The sequence below is a fragment of the Lates calcarifer genome, linkage group LG7_1, assembly GCF_001640805.2.
Source record: "Lates calcarifer isolate ASB-BC8 linkage group LG7_1, TLL_Latcal_v3, whole genome shotgun sequence".
In the NCBI taxonomy this organism is placed as follows: Eukaryota; Metazoa; Chordata; class Actinopteri; family Centropomidae; genus Lates; species Lates calcarifer.
The window spans coordinates 3,814,872-3,836,379 of record NC_066839.1 but is presented as its reverse complement, the minus strand read 5'-3'; the positions used below and the strand labels follow the sequence as shown (position 1 = coordinate 3,836,379).

Here is a 21,508-nt window from a genome sequence, read left to right as displayed (position 1 = left end):
GATCATTTCATGACCGGAGGCAACAGCAAACCTGAGGCAGCTCCTTTATGAAAGGGTTCTGGATTAGGAGGAATATATTAGCATTTAGTGTGTTTGGGGCTGGCAGGTTGTTTCCCAGTTGGCAGTTGTTTCCCACACAACAAGGAAACTGATTCTAACGTCTAAAAATCAGTGTACTTCCCCGTTTTGATGTAGAGCCGCGATGCTACGGTGATGTTGGCTGCAGATTGATTCAGCGCAGCTTTGATGTGTGCAGTCTGCTTCACCACCAGGAAAATCACTATGGCGCACGGCTCTTTCTCCAGACTGAGTGACTGATGTACATGTTGCATGGGGTCAGCTACAAGTCAGCCGAACAGATGGAGGCAGAAACTGATGGAGAGCACTGTGGAGGATCAGAACCAGCCAGGGACGTAGATCCAGATAGACATTTACAACCTAGCTAATTTGTGACAGGACCTCAGACTCGTCCAGAACATGAGGTTGATGACAATGATGATGATTTGTAAGGAGACCAGGGAACTCTGTGCTACAGTGCATTTTTATGTTTGCAAGTCTTCAGTTTCAAGTTTTATTGTCATAAATATATGGACTACAGGAAGCTATAAAATGATATTCTTGTACTAAGGCATTTTGAAAGTGGTTTGTTATTTTCCTGCTAGTGAAGCAGACTGTTAACATGATGGAGTATGAGACCCCTTACATTTTACTATTTTAATAATGAATTAATCATTTTAGTCATTTTCAAGCAAAGATTCCAAACATTTGTTGATGAAAGCTTCTCAGATGTGATGTGTTTCTTTGTCATGACGGATTGTAAACTGAATATTTGTAGATTTTTCACATGATTAATTGATTTATCAAGAAAATAATCGATAATGTAATAATTGCCAAAGTGCTTGTCATGTTTGAGCGTGACTTTTGTTGTGGGTTGTTGTTGCTTGATGTTTATTTTACGGTGTCACTAATGAAAATACAGTTTATGTGACATCATTATTTATAGCATTCATCTGTGTTAACTTTTTCTTCTATCTCAAGAACCGCTCATTCAAAAATCTTCACAATCAACACTGCACTTCCTTGGGTCCTCAGCAATACACCTGCTATGTTTGAAGTCGATCAGATAAGTGGTTAGGGAGAAAATCAAAGGACAGACAGACAGACAGAGATTTCTCAATTTAATTTTAAACTGAGAAATCTGTTAACATTTGTAAAATTGAGTTAACGCAACTTTCACAAAAGTCAAAAAGTCACGTATAGCTGGCCACATCAGCTATATTAAGTCACAACAGTCCCATAAACTATGATGTGGATTGTTGCTGCAATATATGCAGTTTACAGGACTGGTGACTCAGGTCTACGGTGAGAACCGGCTCTGGTTATCTGGTGGTGAAATCAGCGGTTTCATCAATGAGACAGACTGATGTGCGTTCTCGCTTTTGTTTCTCGTTGAAGAGGTGTTGTAGTTCTCAGACATGAAGCCACGCAAGTTGACAGGATTAGATAGATTTTAACAGTGTCTGCAGATATCAGGCGGATGTCTCGTCAAAAAACACAGTCAGGAGCGGTATGTAGATTTGTCTGCTGTGTGTGTGCTGAAACGGAACATTTTTTTTAATTTTCTGACATTCTGCAGACTAAACGATAAAATAATCAGCATATTGCTCAGTAATGAGAGTAATCATTAGTTTCAGTTATGTTTTAGCCTTGCTGCATTTTACAGACAACAAAAATTGACTAAAATTCAACTCCAAGCCTTAAAAAGAGTTTATTGTTCAACCCTATGCAGTTGTAGAAGGGGTGTAAACAAAAAAAAATAAATAAGAATGTGCTACAAATGAGTGGGAATTCACCATATACTGCAGTCTTTCAGTATCGTTTTTTTATTCCACATTAGATCAGGTTTGATGGTCACCTTTACAGGGAACTTTGTCTACTGAGAGCACAGCATGGCTGACCCCTTTTAACACAGAGATCACACTGTATTGGAGTTAAGAGGACCCCTCATTACGCTGCCATGGCTTGTTTACACTGAACCACAGTTTAATTCAACACACAGCAGCATTGGCATTGGTCGCTGTCTGTCCTCCTTTTAGCATATCGCCTCTGTAACTGACTTAACACCAATTTAAAGGTGGGACAACAATGGTTCTCCGTTCCACCTTCATCCTGTTTATAGAGAACGGCAAGGCGGAATAACACAGAAACATTCCCACCTTGAACAGGCTGTATAAAAGGTTGTTTGTTTACTTAATTAAAAAGAGGTGTTTCCTGGTGTACGGATCTCATGTGATAATTAATGTCTGGCTGTATTTTGTATAATGTTGGATTAAAAAAAACTACTGCATTACCTCTTTCTTACCTCTTTTCTCTCTTCTCTTTTCCAGCCAGAGGCCAACAGGCTTCTCCCCGCACCTGGGATGGTGCCGTGTGACAGAGTGGCCGTGGAGCCATAACCCCACCACCACGCTCCATCATCTCGACTCTAAGCTGTTTTCCCACCACTGATCTCGCCCCCTCCACCCCCTCCTCCCCCCTCCCCAGCCTCCCTTCCCTCCCTTTAGCTTTGCTCTGAGCCCTGGACAAGGCCACCACAGCCACCACATGACTCACCCACTGGAGCCCTAGATCAAGTAAGTACAGTAAGGCTGGTCAGCAGTGTGTACTCTGCCTGAGTGCTGCAGTATGTCTCATTTTAAGCCACAGGTGAACACAGTGTTGCAGCCCACGGCTCACTGTGAATTTTGCCTTTTAAAACCTAAATAACTGTTTATTATTCAGCATTGTTTCCCGCTGAATATTCCTAGAATATTTTATCATGTTTTCCTATTTACATTATTGACTGAAAGTACATGTTTTATTTATTGTTGTAGTGTGGAAATAAATGGAGCTTCTAAATAAGGCTGGAGGCCATGTTTGTAGGATGGCAGTGGCAGAGGTGGACAGAGGTCAATATTCAATATTCAGAGAAGTAAAACAAGACACAGGAGCTGGATATTTAACTGTACTGAGCTGAAAATGAGCCGTGCACACGTGCACCATGTGCCTGGATGGACCGGACTTTATGTTGTTTTGTACTGTTTCTAGTAGGGCTGCTACTAAGTTGTTTTCATTATATATTATTCTGTCAGTTGTCAAGTCTATAAATGATACGCATGTGAAATATAGTGAAAAAGTCCAATAACAAGTCGAAGTTGTTGAAGAACAACAATCCAAAAAAAATTGGTTTACAATGAGTCAGTTCTGCACTTTGGTGTTTTTCCTGGTACATGAGTTTGTCAACAAGGATTCTTTTTCTGTTGGTCAACTCATTGCTTAAACATTTCAGGAGTAGTTGCTAGGAGCTAGCCCTAGATCGATGAAGACAGCAACCTCCACTCTGTGTTGGCTTCTTTTACAAAGTTTATATATATGTGTATCTGCCTGAAAAGTATCCACAGGGGCTGAACAGTTAATCTATATATTATGTGTTTTGATAAAGGGAAAATGGGTCATATTTACTATTATATAGGCTTTGTGGTGTTACACAGATGCCTTAACCTGCAAATCATATTCATATTTTTTGCATATCGTTCAGCCCTAGTATTCAGATCGCTTTACTTTTTCCGCATTTTGTTGTATTTCTGCTTCCTTTTTTCCTTTTTGTTTTCTTCTCATTCTTTGCAAACATTTCCAAACCAAAATGTGGCTTGTAAGAAGAGTTGCTAAGATGAATGAAACTGAATTTAAAACAGACGATGAGCGAGTAAACAAGTCTACAAAAAAGTGCTGTCATAATCGAAATGTCAGTATAAATGTTCAGTTGTAGTTCTTTTAAAGGTTGTAAAAGATTTGTTTTGCTTTGTTTTGTTGTTTTAAGATTTAAAAAAAATGATGATAAAACTTTGAAATCCAGCAGTTTTCATGATACAAAAACTATGAAAATGAGGCCCTGGGTGAAAATAAGTGGAAGTAAGTGTTCTCATTTAGAATGCATGATTGGCTGAATTTTGAAAGACTCCAGTCTCCACACGGACATAATGGCCTGTCAATTTAATTTTAAAGAGACCAGTTAGTTCAGGCTCAAATAATAGTTAAGAGAGAAGGACAGGAAAGATAATACCTCTCCCTCTCCCTCTCTCTCTAACCGGCCTTTCTAGCATTATTCTCCTGTACTGTATGCTTTGAGACTTGGGGGCCCCAGACCGGCTGCACGGCTCTGAACATCCCAGCATGTCTAACTAGGCCTCCCATAGCGTTTCACGAGTTGAAATGAGGACACACACACACACACACACACACACACACACACACACACACACACACCTCTCATACTCACACACTCGCACTCCAAATTACACAGAGACCGGTGGAGTTCAACAAATGATGAATATTCATGTGGAATTATCAGTCTGGCAGCGAACGTGTTTGAGGTTGAGAATAAGTGAAAAAATTAGGTGAGCACTGACACACACAGGCACTAAGGAAGGCAGATACACTGCTGTGAAGTACCATTTGTGTCCTTATGTGTCTTATACCAGGTCTCAGTTTTCTGCTCCCATTGTTGCACAGATGAGAAAAGTGATTGTGGGCAGCGGTCCACTGGCTGTTCTTCACAATTACAGCCTGCATTATGCTATCTATTCTATACACTAAGGAGTCTGACTAACCATAGTAGTGTCTGTGGAATTGTATGGGGTCCAAGGTTATTTCTCACTCTTGGTAAACATCCTGGATTTGGGTCTACACAGATGGTGGGAAACAATGGACTGGGACTGAACGGGGTATTCAGTCGAGAGGCAGGGACTCTTAAAGGACCACAACACTGTTTTTGCACATTTAAACCCATTTGCTACAACTCATGTATACACTACCCCTGACTATTTTCAGTGGTTTTGTTTAAAGGTGCTATATGTAAGTTTTTGCTAATGCTACATAGCCAATGTTAGCATTAACAGCTGTTTACTTACCAGTGTGGAGTTCAGCACCAAGTTCAATTCCTTTACTCACCAAGAGCTGCCTCCAACAGTGGAAAGCAACAGCAATATTAACTCGTTTTCTATCTGTTTCTATCACTTCTTTTCTTCTACTGAAGTTAGCATGCTAGCCCCGTCCTGTCTCGTAGTAGTGAGTCACTGTAGCGGCCGGTCCAACATGAGAGGATGAGTTAACGCTGCTCAGAGGAAATATTCTAACCTCTTGTTTTGTAAATGCAACACATGCTGAAGCTGTTGGTAAATAAACAGCTGTTAATGCTAATGTTGGCTATGTAGTGATAGCTAAAACTTGCATGTAGCACCTTTAACCTTTTGTCATCGTGAGTTTGTCATCAAACTTACGTCCCTTTTTTCTGTCCAGAGCTGTCTCCAGTGGTGGAAAGCAATGCTAGTGTTTATCTTCTAGCTCTGTCACTTCTTTTCTTCTATTGAAGTTAGCATGCTAACTAGTTAGCTGCAGCCGAGCTGGCTGAGAAACCTCATAAATAGCATCCTTAAAATTGTTATAGATAAGTAATCCATTTTAGTGAAGATCATGTAAAGACCTGAATCGAGTCATTTAATTAAAGTCATTTTATTAAAGCAGAATAACAAAAGAAACAGAACATATGCTTCTATAATGTGAATATTGGCTGGTTTTCATCGTCGTCTTGAATTGTTGGTTGAACAAAACAAGACATTTGAGGGTTACCTGAGTGGTAGACGTTTGAAATACAGATGATATGAGTGATAAGTTGCCTGTAAATATGGGTCAGATGAATTAAGCAAAGAAGGTGACATTCCTCACATAGTAAGTGCTTTCAAAGTGTTTCCTGGTGGATTTAGTGGTTATTAGTGGTTATAGTTTTTTTCTTTGTTCTTTATGGAGCAGCACCACTGATAAGTCAGTATAGCTGACCAGATAAGAGCGCCTTTCTGCGTAAATGTACACAAAGGAGCGTGGGATTTTGTTGTGTGAAGGTGGCGAAGCAGTGAAACTCTGCACATATTGATTCAGAGAAACTCTGTGGGCCTTCACAAAGCGGTGGAAATGTGTCTTTGATGTGGCTTATAGGTAAAATAAACATGCAGTAAACACACAGTTGGTCCTGTATGTCCTCATAGTGTGGGTGTTTGTTTTGTTTTTTGGGTGTATTTTTTTATTCTAGCAAAATATATACAAGTGGAAAATGTAACTCAATCTCTGCTGTCCTGATTTCTTTAAGAAACAATGGTATAAAAGTTAAATTATTAATAACTGAGAGTACATTTCCAACTCAGGAAAAGTTGGAAACCCTGTTCGTTATTGAGATTCCAGCCAAATCTCTCCAGTCTCTCAGAGGGAGCCCCTGTTCATATGCAATGTGATTAATTTTGTTTGGATAAATTATGCATGCAGACAGGGTAATATTTTGTTTTGGGGAGTGATGTTGGAGCAGCCTCCGAAATTAAGCAAATGAAATTACTGTGTTCTGCTTAAAATGAAGGTCATAACATTTGTTTCAATGTTAAATCACGCTGCTGTCTATTTTAAATTGAAGCGACTACACAGATAATTAATAATCAGACAGCATTTTGATAAAATTTGTGTGGACAGTTATGTCGATTACTGGCTTGGTTTGTTGAGAAACATTAGAGTTTAGTGATGCAGCCAGGTAGACGCCTTATTAACCGATTAGTGGCAGAATTAGTTTGTTTATTGATTGAATTATGAGCAGACTGACCCTAAATCTGACCTTATGTGGAAGCCACGTGGAGATGCTCAGTTACATCTCGACACAATAACAATAATGACTATTTACAGAGGCAAATTTCTCCTGTCCGTATGTTTCACGCAGCACATACGAATACAATCCAGGAGCGAGGGGGTGCACTGTAGCCCTGCTTGACAGGAGCTGTATACATTCTCTGGTCATGTCCTATATTCGAGAGGGTGGGCCTTAGCAACAGTGACTGAGCAGCTTCTCATGGGTTGTACCAAGTCAGTGAGGCAGAGAGGGGTGGCCACGCTGTGTGCAGGAGCAGTGTGGTGATCTCATGTAGGAAATAATTATTCTCACATTATGTTTGTTAGGTCTTAGCCTTTCATTAGCAATATTTCAAGGCAATAATTAGCTGTGATTATGGAGAGAAATCTCTAATATTGTGTCTCTGCCTCTGCTCTTATAAACCTTTATTTACCCAGCGACAGCTCAACACTAAGATTTGACATGAAAATTAACCAATTTTCAGGAGGATTTTTTTTTACATATTTACTGTACATCAGAACCAAAATGTCAACCCTGAAAATTGAAGTTCAAGGTGCGATCCAGGAGATCTAGAACTCTAACATCAGCATTGTTTATCTGTGATGAAGTTGCCCAACAAGACATACTACAGCTCAGGGCTGCAGCTAACGACTATTCTCATTATTGACTAATCTGCATATTATTTACTTGATAAAGTCGATCAAAAAATCCAAATATATTCAGTTCACTCACATGTATGACATAAAATCTTCATATTTAGGAAGCTGGAACCAAAAAATATTTGTTTAAAAATGACTGAAAGGATTATTAGATTAGTTTTCTGTCGATCGACTGAGGGATTAATTGCCTGTAGTTTCAACCATGACCCATTGATTTTTCTTTGCTTGGATCAGTGTTTACAGGCGCAGTGGCAACACATTTCTGTGTGTGGTCAACATGTTAATTATGTGAATATATTGATCGAAAATACCATTGATTTATAAAAGTTTTTGGGTTGTATCTATGAGCCTGATGCCTGATGAATGTTCACTGGGCAAAAACAAAACAAAATGACTTTATTGGAGACGTTAATTGATTGGTAATCCACAGAGAGACCGTGTCCTGCCTAATTGACACAAATCTATCCTGGTCAGATTCTATTATTTACCTGTGTTATTTGCCTCCTAAATGTATTAGACTTCATTTCAGCACCCATGAACTGTTCACGATGAGGCAGTGTTAGATATTACAAAGTCTTGAGTCATGTATTTATATTGTTATCTACAGTAGATTTGTGGAAAATCAAGTAAGAGTTTGCTGTAAACTGAAGGGAAAGACTTACGTCAGGGGACTGAATATTTCTGTCGGAGGGCTGGACGCTATCTGCTCATGACTAGATCCTCGAGGGAGCCTAAATAATAAAATGGGATCTGCTGAAAGGTTGTGTATACATTAGGAATATTAATATGAGCAATGAATGTATGTTTGTGTCTCTTTTCTCCCATCCTCCTTTACTCCTTCCTCCCTCTACTCTACCTCTCTCCTGGTAATCTACATTCCTCACTCCCCATTCTCTACCTGGTGGTCTCTTCCTCACTCCCCCCACCACCACTCCCATGCAAGCCATACATTGCCGCCGTTGAGTGTGTATGTGTGTATATATGTGTATGTGTGTGTGTGATCAGTATAGCTTGCGAAATGAGAAACCAGAGTAGGAGAAAGCTCTGAGAGGGGAAAAAAAAGGGAGACAAACCTAAAGATACTGAGACGGCAGGCGGTTGTAATGGAGAGCCTGAGGAGGCAGCGGACTGTATTTCTCAGAGGGCTTTTTCTGCTGCGCTGTCGCTGTCGCTGTCGCTGCTGCTGCTTTTTCTTCTTCCTCTTTGGCGACTGAAGGCTTGATCCTCTACCATACGTCACATAGAGAGCAAGAGAGGGAGTGAGAGGGGAGGGTGAGGTCAGGAGGCGCGGGAAGAGGCTGACCTGGTCTACAGGTGTGTGGATTAGACTTGTTTTTCTTCTGTGCATTTCTTTTTTTTTTTCTTCTTCCTTACTGCAAGGCTGGTATGTGTGAAAGTCTGACTCTGTTCTCACTGCAGCTGTAACTGTTCTAATTATTCCTGATTCAGTCACATGTAAAACAGCACGGACATTATGATAAGAGCAAAACCGTGAAATGCTGCTCTGAGTCATGTTCACGTGCGTGTTTGGAAAGCTCGTGCAAAAGGATCAGTACTGGGCACCAATTTAGCAGCAGAGATTGCTCATTAAGCTTAATGTTTTACTGTACCACCTGGCTGTCAGTGCTGCTTAAATCGAGAAGAGAAAGTTATGTGGATGTAGCTTTGGAAAAGAGAAAGAGAAGGTTCAAATGGATTATTTTAACATTTTAAATGTCCTTTTTTTTAACTGGCCGTCTCGTCGTGGAGCCATATTAGTCAGTGGATTCAGATTTTACCACTAATTAGTTCACTTGAGTTGTGAAGTAGCTTTTAGAATAAAAATAACTGACCAATGAACAATTCTGCTGCATTTTAAAGTAGCAGCAGTCGTCGTAGTACTTGTAGAGAAGTCACGCTTAACGGCCTGCAGCCAGTGTTTTATCAGCATGTGGTTGATAGACCTATTTATGTTTTTTTGCATGTGAGCTTCATGCATATGTTTAAGTTCACACTCTTAATGGATGCAAATTGTGTAATGACAGGATATTGATATTGTTAAAAATCCATTTAACAGTTGCTGCTGTGGAGCAGGTGCTGGCATCCACTAGTGCGTAATTATTAATCATAACAGAGAGTGAACTGCTGCATGTAAACAGAGCCCAGTTTGAAAAAGAAAAAAAACTGATGCTGGACTGAGTCAGTTCACTTTACCATCGGGTTCAGTTTATTACTGTAACGTCTTGTGTACACACACTGCTGTCTTCTGTATGTTGACAGTCACTTAATGGAAGAGGCATCTTTATTACATGATGGAAGTTTGAGGTTTATTTAAACTGTAAAGAGCCTCTGTTGCATAATCTAACCGCCTTAAATTTTTTAAAAGACAGAACAGTGTTATGAGAACTGATCCGTTTTCTTTTTGTTCATTACTGAGGAAAAAAGTCGAGTTGTCTCCGTAAAAAGTCAGTTTCCACAGCAAGATCGTGTTTCATGATCGTGTGTCAGAAGACATATGGTAAAATATTTTCAAATCCTCAGGCTGATGTGTTTTCATCGACTGTCAGTGTATTTGTTTGGCTGGACTGCAACAGCGCAGTCAGCCCTAGAAACTGTGACTGACTGAGTGACTATAGTGAGTGTTTCCCTATTGGCTGCTGCTCTTTCAGAATGAATCGACACACAGGAGGGAGTTTACAGGTAGCACTGCCAAATTAGCACCTCTCGCTAGATTTAGTCAGCGACTCTGGCAAAAAAGCACCTAGCGACGAATCTAGCGACTTCTTGGACAAATCTTGAAAGAAGAGAGTCGCCTGAATCGCGCCACAAGCACAAGGTCAGGCTTTCCCTCCACATCATGTCATTGAGCTCACCACGGCAGCCAACATAGACATGAGTTAGCTTCTAAGCTGTTGTCTTTAACTTACGTGTTGGGAGATTTTGTTAGACGACGTCTCAGTCATGAAGGATTTCAAGATCAGGCCCAGTGCAGACCACTGACTTGAACCCTATTAAAGCTCCTCCAAAGATGTTCTGTTTTTGTGTGCGCCTCCTGATGAGGCTTCACAGTAAAAGCCACATTTCTGTTTTTGCCTTTGCATTTATTTCATGTGAAGCACATTTAGGAAGTCTTGACATAGCTGAGATAGTATCAGCACTGGTGCATTAACATTAACTTAACCTCGGCAAAGTAATGGAGCAGAACAGCAAACAACAAGCCTCTCATTGTGACGGTGTTGTTTGAGAGACTGCAGGCAGATAGTAATAAATACAGGAAGCCAGATTATTCACAGGCGGCCATGAGTGAAGGAATAAAGCTGGGAGCATAAACATACTGTATTTACCTTTTCACTCTGATGGCTTCACCTCTTGTTTTTGTTTTTAGCTGCTCTGTGTCACGGCCTAGAGACAGCAGAGTCATGTCTGTCAGATGTTCAGTCAGTCATCCAACATTTCAATCCCGTAAATCTACAACAATGAAACTTTGTGCACAGTAGATTTACCATATGTGTTGAAGCAGCATTGTGGACCTTTTTGAAAACTAAATAAATGTTTGAAAAATGTGCCTTTACCTTCACCACAGTTTCAACTTTCACTGAAACTCCCTCCTGCACTTCTTGCTTTACAGACAATAAATGCAGTCTCCAGTCTCAGTTATGGAGACTGATTCAAGATAACAAGCAAGACGTGATACAGCAGAAGCTAAAATAATAATAATGACAGTTGAATGTGACAGTCGTAGCTGTGTGAATGAAATTGTGTTTTACCTGCACCATGTTTTCATAGATTGAGTGAATGAGATGTCAGAAGTGTAAGTGAGTATAAATAATATAGCTGACAGTTAATCTAGACAGAAGATGGTTTAGAAAATAGATTTTTGTTTCTGGAATTTTATGGAGAGCTTTTTATGAAATAATTTTATAGAAAATAGTGTAACAGAGCAGCTGCAAGCAGAAGTTACAGCCAGATATATCTCTACAGAGGGCAGCCAAACTGTTACATCACTGTGGATACAATCAATCCTAATCAATATTTTAAATAATAAGCAAAGCAGGACACAACAAAAGCATTTTCTCAATAATAATTAGATTTATACATTTATACACATAGAAAAAACCATTTTGTCAAGTGATATTGGGTCTAAAACGAACAGTTAACTGGCAATACAATGACAGAACATTAATTCAGCAACTATTTTTATAATCGGTTAATAATTTTACTGATTTTTCAAGCAAACATGCTGGTTCTGGCTTCTTAAATGTGCTTTCCTTTGTCAAATATGATGATAAACTGAATGTCTGTAGGTTTGGGGCTGTTTAACAGATAAAATAACAACTGAAATAGAAATTTTAATGTTGTAAGTCACTATTTTTCACTATTGTCTGTCGTCTTATGGACTTAAAAAGATAAATCGGGAAAATAATAGGCAGATAGATCGATAATGAAAAGAAACAATTGCACTCGTACATTTAATAACAGTTTCTTTTTTGATATCTTTTTGTAAAGTACCATATTTTTTAAATGTTTAAACAGCAACACAACATCATGATGTGAAAACTTCTCTCATGTGTAGTGGAGTGTGTGGAGATTAAGAGAGAGCCTGCTGGCTGTTTATATTGCGGCGTCTTAGTTAAAGTATGCTAATGTATCCATGTGTTTCTAGTTCATCAAGTTCATCATACCTTTTATAGTATGACATTGTTGAGATGTGGAGGAAAAGCCGGTTAGCGAGTACCACAGGGCTGCTAAAGTTAATCATAAACACTCACCAGGTGGGAGGAACTGCTGCTCATGAAACATAATCACAATGGCAGGGAAACAGGAAAGCCCAGAAATACGATGATGGCTTGTTGTGCTCGACCGACAAGCTTATCGACCATACACACCAAGTTTCCCTCATCACTTCGCTTCTATGGGAACATTAATTGTTGGGCGTGTTTTGAATGCACAGCCAGAGCATGTTCGGCTGTATGGGGCCACAGAGTGCAGAGTATCCAGTGGATGCATTTGATGTTCCTGGGTACATCAACAAATATAACCGCAGTAGCTTATGTTCTCTTGCTGTCTATAAATTATACCTGTGTTGACATAATTTGGGCAGCAATTATCAGTGAACAGCATTATGATGGCAGAGTCATTCTGGAAAGATGGAGCCTCTTTCCTCTGTGTTTACAAGAGCTGTCACTTCACATTAGCGCTGAGAACATAGATTAATTGATTCCTCAACTGACAGAAAGTTAATGGTTAAAATCTTTTTTTTTTTCCATCAAAAATGAGCTGCTCCAGTTTCTCAAAATATGGTAAATAAACTTCACTTATTCACATGATCAGCCCCAACATTAAAACCACTGACAGGTGTGAATAACATTCATTATCTCGTTACAATATAATGTTCTGCTGGGAAACCTTGATGTTTCTGACAGGTGTCCCCCAGCACACCACAAAAACTGCTCAGAAACACAACATGACAAAGAGCCCGAGGTGTTGACCTGGCCTCCAAACTCCCCAGATCCCAGTCTGGTTTTAATGTTGTGGCTGATCGCCATGCGGCTCTTTTCCAGCCTTTTCGGCCACTCAAAGACACTTTACACTGCATGGCACGTTCACCTGTTTATACACACACATTGAACAGCCATCAGGGGCAATTAATGGTTCCAGTATCCAACACCCCAACATCATCTTGATATTAGCTGCTGTTGTGTGTGTCCTCTTTGGGTTGAGACTGTTGTTTGGACAAAACAAGACCTCTGAATATGTCGTTACCGCCCTTGTATCACAACCAAAACTCAGGTATTTTATTGACAATTAATAACAAGCCCTGTTCAGTGAAGGTATTTTCACATTGTGCAATTACTGTTACTGATTTTGCAGCTACATAACCATTTAAAAACAAATGTTGGTTCAAAGAAAATGTTGCAGATTATTACTTTACAGATACAGATTTATGAGTGCACACAGTCCTGTGCTTCCTCTAATTTGTCTAATTTGTTTTAAATGTCTTGTTTCCTGAAAAATTAATTTAATGAACATCTGTTCTAAATTCATAAATTGGATTTCATCTAGCTGTTTTTCATATTTACACTCGGCTCCATCTCTCAGAAGCTATGCTACGTCGTATTTTCACTGAGTGCTAATGCGTGGCAGTGTTCTCATTTCTCACTGTCAGATCTTTTTTTAAGTGCTGCGTGTTAGCAACACAAGAGGAGGGCCAAGGAGGACGGGGTGATTCGAGGTGAAATGTAAAAAAGGCTAGTCAGGAAGGATTAGCGTTGTGTGAGCGGCGTGGCCTTGCAGCGGCACCCAATGCTCTGACAATGGCGGCTTGTTTTTTTGCGGCTTGCCTGGAGATTTGGAGCATTTTCCGCATGTCTATAGTTTGTGTGTACATCCGTGCTGTACTGATTTTTATTTAGATGCTACAGCAGCGTGGTTTTACAGATTAAGAGATTTGAGTGCATCTTTTGTCTTTTTACCTCTTAGTCAGGATGTGTACAGTTCACATGAGTAAATGAAATACCTTCAAGCTTAATGATATCTCTCAAATCTTTTCAGAAACTGTGTTTTTTTTTTACAACAGATTAGTAATAAGGCTCTAAACTTTGCTAAACATGTCTGTAATACTGTGCATTTATGGCTCACAACCTAAATAAGCCAGGGGATCTGCAGGTCTTCAGAAGCATTGATTCTGTTTTAGAGGTGTTAAAAATTTTTTTTACAAATATCTTGAATATTTTTCATAGCCTGCTGTAGTCAGTAATGTGAGGTAAACAGTGTTTTTGTGTGTGATTTAAGCAAAAAAACAACTGAAAAATCTCAGTTTCTGTTGTTCTACACCTTCTGTTATTATGTGAACTTAATTTTTAGATCTCAAATAAAAAGGTTATTTCTTAATTAATTAATCCTTCCTTTCATTTATCTGTCTTATTTGCTGCTGCTTATCCATGTTCATGTTGTGTTTAATGATTAAGTAATGATAGTATTAGGATTTATTGCTGGAAAGGAGTGACAAAAATGCGATACTGTATGGTATGACTGTGAGATTTAACCCTGCATAAAACACATGAGCAGAAACATTCTGTTTGTTCGCAGCTTTGTGTGTTTATTTGGATTATTACTTTGCTCTTAAATCCAATTTCTGTTGCCATCAAAAAAGGGTTTTAACTTCAGTATTTGGCTTAATGGATCGTGCAGGAGCCCAGCAAACCATCCTCTGTAACACAGTGTGTGTGCTTCATCAAATGTTGCGGCGTTTTCTGTTGCCATGGTTACACCTCCCCGGTTGAAGCTGCGGGAGTGAGTGAATGAGAAATGCAGGCTGTAGACTTTGCAGATAAAGAGCAGGCACGAGTCCATGAGGAGAGACAGAAAGGAGGGAGGTAAAAAAAAAAAAAAAACAGAATATAAGAGAGGGTTTTCAATGTAATGCACAACAAACAACAACACAAACTGAATCAGCTCCAGATGCAGCGTTTACTGTTGTAATGACACAGACTCTACTGGAATTTACTGTATGTTACTTAATGTAACCCTGACAACCCCCCTCAGCTCTAAAACGCTAACGACAAACAGCTCTGTTTTTGTTCTCCTGCACTAAAAATATACTGAACTGTGACCTGAAGCTGAAGTTCATGTGAGCTGTGCATTGTGTGAACCTTGCCACTGGCATTACGCCATTATAGAATGCAAATATAATTAGCATATGGCAGCTGGTGTGTAATGTGATGATTGTTGTCTGCGAAGCAAACCCTGCTGCACAGTTTCAGCAAAGTTACTCAAAGAAAATTCTTGATTTTCACTTGAAATAACAAGGAAAGATCCAACAGCCACATAAATAAATAAAAAAGATCAGAATGAATGGTTGAGCGGTGGCATTTGCTGTAATGGTTTCACTGATTTTGTTTACTGACCTTTCTCTTTACTGTGTGTCCCTCCTCCATAGGTCAGTTGAAGCTGAAAATGAGTGCAGTAGGGGAAAGCCCCCTGGACCCTGCCACGCCAGAGTCACGCAAGAGGAAGGGCTCACCATGCGACACATCAGGGCAAAGGTAAAGACCCAGCCATGTGTTTTTCTGCAGATATTAAACTCTATATTTGATATTAGTGGTCATTGAGGTCGTTACTGAATGAGTCTACTGGGCAAAGGCTCAGGGGCCAAAGGAGTCAGGAGGCCCCTGGGTCAGAGCCTCTGTTAGTGACTGAATTGTCAGAGATTCAAAACAACCACAAACAGAAACTAAATGACGACAAAGAGACAGAAAACAACCTCAGAGAGACAGAAAATGACCACAAAAAGAAATAAAATGACCACAAAGAGACAGATTAACGCTAAACAGACCCCAAAACTACAAAAAAAGGTTCTTTGAATCTCTGGCTCTTGTTCTCATGTAGGAGGGATGGGGGACTTTTACATGTCTGTGCCCAGGTGCCTGTTGTCTTATAATCTGTCTGTTTTGGGACATGAAGCATTTATGAGTTTTCATTTTCTCCCCTGGTGCCAAACGTGCCTAAATAATCGAAAATAAAAAATCTCAAATACCTAAAAAACGCAGTTTACCTGGCGTGGGAAGTATTACTTACTTAACAGTTATGTGAAGCCTTCAGTGACTCACAACATATATTATCTCAAGGCACTTTACAGAGCAAGGTCAAGGCCAACAGTACGACAGAGAGAAACCCAACACTTCCAGTGGGTTGACAACTCCTGTATTCATTCATTCCCCACCAAGCAAACTTTTAATTTAAATAAATAAGGGATTGGAAAGGATTCAGATTCATGCTCCTCTCAACTCGTTATGGCCTCAAATTTTAACCATTTTTGGCCACTTAACACCTCCACTGAGCACAAGGCAAGTTGCTTTATGAGTGACAACACTTGTGTAGCTGGGAAGCTGTGGCTCACAGAGGCATATCAGTCACTTGTACTTTGAGCAGAGTGGAAACTCTGAGAGGCTTCTTGAATGTTCGTCCATGTGTGAAAACTTTTATATCTATAGGACGACGAAAGCAGCAGAAGGAGAAGCAGAAATCCTCTGGTCTTGTCAGAGGTTATCACAGGGTGTCCACCGTGAGACGAGGTTGAGGTTAGACGCAGATGTAGGTGTGAGGTCGGAGTTGTTGTGGTTAAAAGAATGGATGTACTCAGAGTTACTGTGTGTGTGTGTGTGTGTGTGAGTCTATAAGGCCCAATAGCTGATGTAAGCTGATGTAACAGTCCAGCTAGCATTTCTACAGCAACTACACGCAGCCACTGACCTGCGCATTCACACAGCAGCGTCCTCCTCCTCCCCTCCTCCTCCCCTCTCCTCACCCCTCCCTCCCTCGGTCACCACGCCTGTGTGTTCTGGCTGGCCAATGCACTGACCTACTTTTGCTGTTGTCGTCTCTCACTCACACACACACACACACACGCATACTCGCATATACACACATTTCTTTTTTCATGTTTACCACATACCTTGCTGCAACTCGTCGGTCTGAAAGTATATTATTGCAACTGGAGAATAAGGATAAACACAAGGCTGCACAAAGACTCTGAAGAGGCTTGAGTTAAAGGCTGATTTAAGTTGTTTTGTACCAGTGTTCAACTTGGTATTATATCATAACTTTGACTCTTACACATGATGAAAACAAATAACAGGGAGTCAGCACCGCTGGGTGAAAAACCGCAGCACTAATACAGCACATTGTGAAGCTTCTTATACATTTTACAGCTCTGAAAATAATAATTTAAACCACCTGTTGTTTGATAAAGAAGCATGTTTCAGTTGTTCCCTTTACTCTCAGTAAACAGTCATCTGATGAAAACTAATTTAAAGACTCCTGTCTCCTGCAAAATGTCTTCGCTCACGTAACATCATCAGATTTTTTTATAAACTCAGACTCAAAATCCAGTATCGTTCGAGCTGTAATGCAAGATACTCACTTTACCGTCACAGAAGACAAAGAAAACGTTCACAAGAAAAGAAATGTTCACAGTTTTTAAAGTAAAACCTATTAATGACCGATGACTGATAGTTAGTTTGCAAAGGAAAAGCCTCAGTGTTTTTTTTCTGTTAGAGGTGGAAACACAAAATTTGCTGAGGACACTGTCAACACTGAGGGCACATGACAAAGTCAACATTTTCTTTATTTTGCTGAGAAGTTTTGGCTTCTCAAGTGGCTGCATTGGACAGACCATCTATGCCCTTATCTATTTGTAAGGGGCAAATATAATAAGATTTTTTCTGCTTCCTGCTCCTTTTCAGTCATGGAGTGTGTAAACAGAGTTGCATTTTGACCTTGAATCTTGACCTTGAAAATTAATTGACGTATTTTCTTTTTAAAAAAGTTTTACATTCCGTTGCTGAATATCAGATTTACCCTGAATCAAAACTCCGATTATTGAAGTTAAAGTTCATCGTCTCTGAGATACAGCCATTTCTGTATCATACAATATTCACTCGTCAGTCACATACACAGACATTTTATTCATATTAGAAATCCTAAAGGAATGCTATATAAAATGTTTCTAAGGTCTGCACAATGTCAGTACTGGACGAAGAAAAAGCAGCAGCAGATTATCATTTTTCTTTTTGACTCTGTATCATAAGAATTCAGAATATTTGTGTATCAAAAATTATTAAGATCTGAAGTTCCTAACCTGTTGTTCAAGAGGTGTTTTCATGGAAAATCAAAAAACAAAAACCCTTGATTAACAACGACAAAAAAGGTTTTTAAGAAGAACTTGTGCTGTAGCTTCATACTGTAAAGGAAATAATAAAATTCTGCTGCGAACATTAACAGGTTAAAAGATTCATTACGTATTAGAAATAGTTGCTAATTAATTTCCTGTTGATTGACTAATGGATTCATTGACTAATCGTTTCATATCTATTACAGATATTTTCCTTTTTCTGTGCGTCTATCATCCAAGAGAACAATAAACCACTTGAAGTCAGAGCTACTTTCTCCACCTTTGCCTCGCTCTCTTTCTATCTCACCGTTTTCCTCTTGGCAGTTTCCCCTCGTGGCCTTCCTCCCCTCCCCTCCCCTGGTCTCTCTCTCAACAGGATCTCCTGTACAACGTGAATTATTAAGGTTATTCTTGTCTGAGCACATCCTCCTGGTCTCTCGCCGGCTTCCCATTTTTCTCTGTTTTTCTTCCTCTCTGTTCCCGTCAGTCACAGCCGACAGTTTGATGAGTTAATTACCGAGCAGTAACACTGAATTTCACCCTACAGGGACAGTTTTCATTGTCAGCTTATTCCAAATATTAATGTCTGATCTAAAAGTACTCAGTAAAGGATTATTTGAAAACATTATTAATTTGCATCTTTTTCTTTTATTAATTTGGTCTTCTCCTTTGTTAAGTAGTCCAGATTATACAATGAATTCTTACTTGTTTCTAAGCTGTTACAGATAATACAACTCAAAGCCACAGTGTGCCACGTTGTAGTTTGTAGTTTTATGGTTTAAACAGCTGAAAAATTCACGAGCATGATAATTAATCCTCAGTTATTTTAATAATAAAGTATTTTTTTGCATCAATTTCAAAGCAAAGGCCAAATATTTGATGATTTCAGCTTTTCAAATGTGAAGATTTGCAGCGTTTCTCTGTCTTGTGTTAACAGTAAACCGATAGCCTGAGGTTTTAGACTGTTGGTTGAACAAAAAATTATAATTTGAAGACATTACCTTAGCCTCTGCAGAAAAATGATGGCAGTTTTTCTTTGTTTTCACATGTTTTATAGACCAAGCAGTGAATTGATTAATTGATCAAACTGGAATGGCACTCAGTAGAGCTCAAACCTCTGCCAAGGCCAAACAGTCCTGCTCATGTCTGTCTATTGTGCAAACTAATGGACCTCAACACCATAAATACGTCAAGATCCAGACATTATTTCCTGAGAAACTGATGAAAATGATGAAAAATGCTCTATCTCACTATGTTAAGGAAAGTGATAGAAAATCTGCCCCTTTATTTGGATCCATCACCAAAATTTTACGGGTTCTGCCCTGACCAATGCCCCATCCCTCCACCAAATTCGGAGCAAATTAGTTTTGTACTTCTTGTGTAATTCTGCTGACAAATAAACATAACAAGTGAAAACATAACCTGGTAAGTTGCAGCCCTAAAATCCTGAGTTACAGATCATTTCCTTAACGTATGTTCGGAAATAAGTGCCATGCACGGTTGAAACTCATGTTATGTTACGTACATGTGTTTGTTTCTGCAGTCTGGAGAAGCGGAGACGGGAGCTGGAGTGCCGCTACATCGAGGAGCTGGCTGAGCTGCTGTCGTCCAACATGGGCGACATTGCCAGTCTCAGTGTCAAGCCCGACAAGTGCCACATCCTCAAGAGCACTGTGGACCAAATCCAGCAGATCAAACGGCGTGAGCAGGGTGAGGGAACACACACACAAACACACACCAGGCTTAACGTTAAGTTAAACCACGTGCTGTGCTATGAAGTGATTTTAAATAAATAATGGAAATATTTCTTTTATTTAGAACTTTTTATTCACTGAAGTAATCAGAAAATATATTTTTTTATTTCCTGAAACTAGTAAAATTCTGATAAATTTCTATTTTCTATTCTATTTCTTACACTGATCAGATCTTATATTCAGGTTTATGTACAAAATTGTAGTAATTCTGCCAAACAAAAACATATCACATGCCTTAATTGATCCTCAGTGGATATACAGTAAATTAGGGTAAAGGATGGACTGATATTCAGAAAACATAAACCTTGTTTTGAGTGTGATAAATGGCTAAATTTTTTTAACCACGTTTCTGACTTGTGTTTGTTTCCTCCCAACAGAGAAAGCAGCTCTTCTGTCTCCAGATGACGAGGTGCAGAAGAGCGACATCTCCTCCAGTAGCCAGGGGCTGGTGGAGAAAGAGGCACTGGGGCCCATGCTGCTAGAGGTGAAGAATACATATACAGCAGCAGATTTTTTAAAAAAATTTTTATTCCAGTTCAGTACACACAATCTGATCTTTCTTGACCTCCTGTTCACTTCAGGCCCTCGATGGGTTTTTCTTCGTCGTCAACCGGGAGGGCCGTATCGTCTTTGTTTCGGAGAACGTGACGAGTTACCTTGGATACACCCAGGAAGGAGCTGATGACCTCAAGCGTCTACAGCATCCTCCACGTGGGAGACCACAATGAATTTGTACGCAATCTGCTGCCCAAAAGCCTCGGTGAGTGGAGTGAGTGGCGAGGACAGTGGGGTTTTTTTATTTAACGGAGAAAGAGCTGAGAATGTGTATGCAAGTGCATGTGCCAATAGCTATTATTTTTTAAAAGATATTTGGTAATTACATTTTCAGTATCTTCAAATTTGACAGTTTCCATGCCAATGAAGCCTATTAAGGAGGCAATAAAACTCAGGAGAAGGGTTTTGGCAGCAAAGCCAGTATACAGTCCTTAATACAGATAATTAACTCGGTTTATTGATGGAAAATACTGTAGCTGAGGCAAGCCTGAAGAGCTACGAAAAAAGGTGGGAGGATGAACTGTGGAAATTTTAAATTAACACAATTTTAAGTGGTCTACACAAAGCTGGAAATGTGCTAGGAGGGGGAAGTAAGAGCAGAGAGGCGGCGTATGTGTGGGTGAGCTTGAGGATTGAGGGAAGAGTGAAACAATGAAACAATGACTTTCTTCCACTGTTATAATATTATTTTAATTTTTAGCTACAACCTTGAAAAGAGATTATAAGAAAACGGATTTAGGGGGGGGGAGTCAGTCACTACAGCTTTCCTTTCTCTAAAATATACTCCCTCGGAGGAACTTGAAAACAAATGGATTTTTGCCTTTTCAGTGAACATGTCAACACACAGATTACGTGTACAGGAGAGTCCTTCAGTGCATCTTGCTCTAATAGTTTCTTAAGGTGCTTACCAAGGATTTGTGTTCGTTCTTATTTACCTAAAGAACAACTCCAAGGTTTTGTGCAGGTAAAATGGAGGAGGAAGCGGCAGCGCTGGAAATTGCTAGACATTTCAGTTTAGGGATGCAAGATACAGAAAGAAGGAACGGAAATTCATATAACTTGCCGCTGCCACTGTAATTTAGCATCTGGAAAAAGCAGGTGTAAAAGCAATGGCATTATTTTCTCAGTTAGAGAGTGGGAGACAGAAGCCAGGTTGAAATCGTGAGTGAAAGAGAGAGAGAGAGAG

General features: G+C 39.6%; 1 protein-coding gene across 1 annotated transcript in view; it reads left to right on the top strand.

Moving 5' to 3' along the window:
• The window catches only part of ncoa1 (nuclear receptor coactivator 1), a 46,791-nt gene that overhangs the window by 12,811 nt on the left and 12,472 nt on the right, over positions 1 to 21,508 (top strand). The window contains 6 exon segments of the mRNA XM_018679518.2: positions 2,388 to 2,633; positions 15,281 to 15,386; positions 19,557 to 19,723; positions 20,145 to 20,251; positions 20,349 to 20,441; positions 20,443 to 20,527. Coding sequence (XP_018535034.1) covers positions 15,298 to 15,386; positions 19,557 to 19,723; positions 20,145 to 20,251; positions 20,349 to 20,441; positions 20,443 to 20,527 — 541 coding nt within the window. The 5' untranslated portion in view covers positions 2,388 to 2,633; positions 15,281 to 15,297.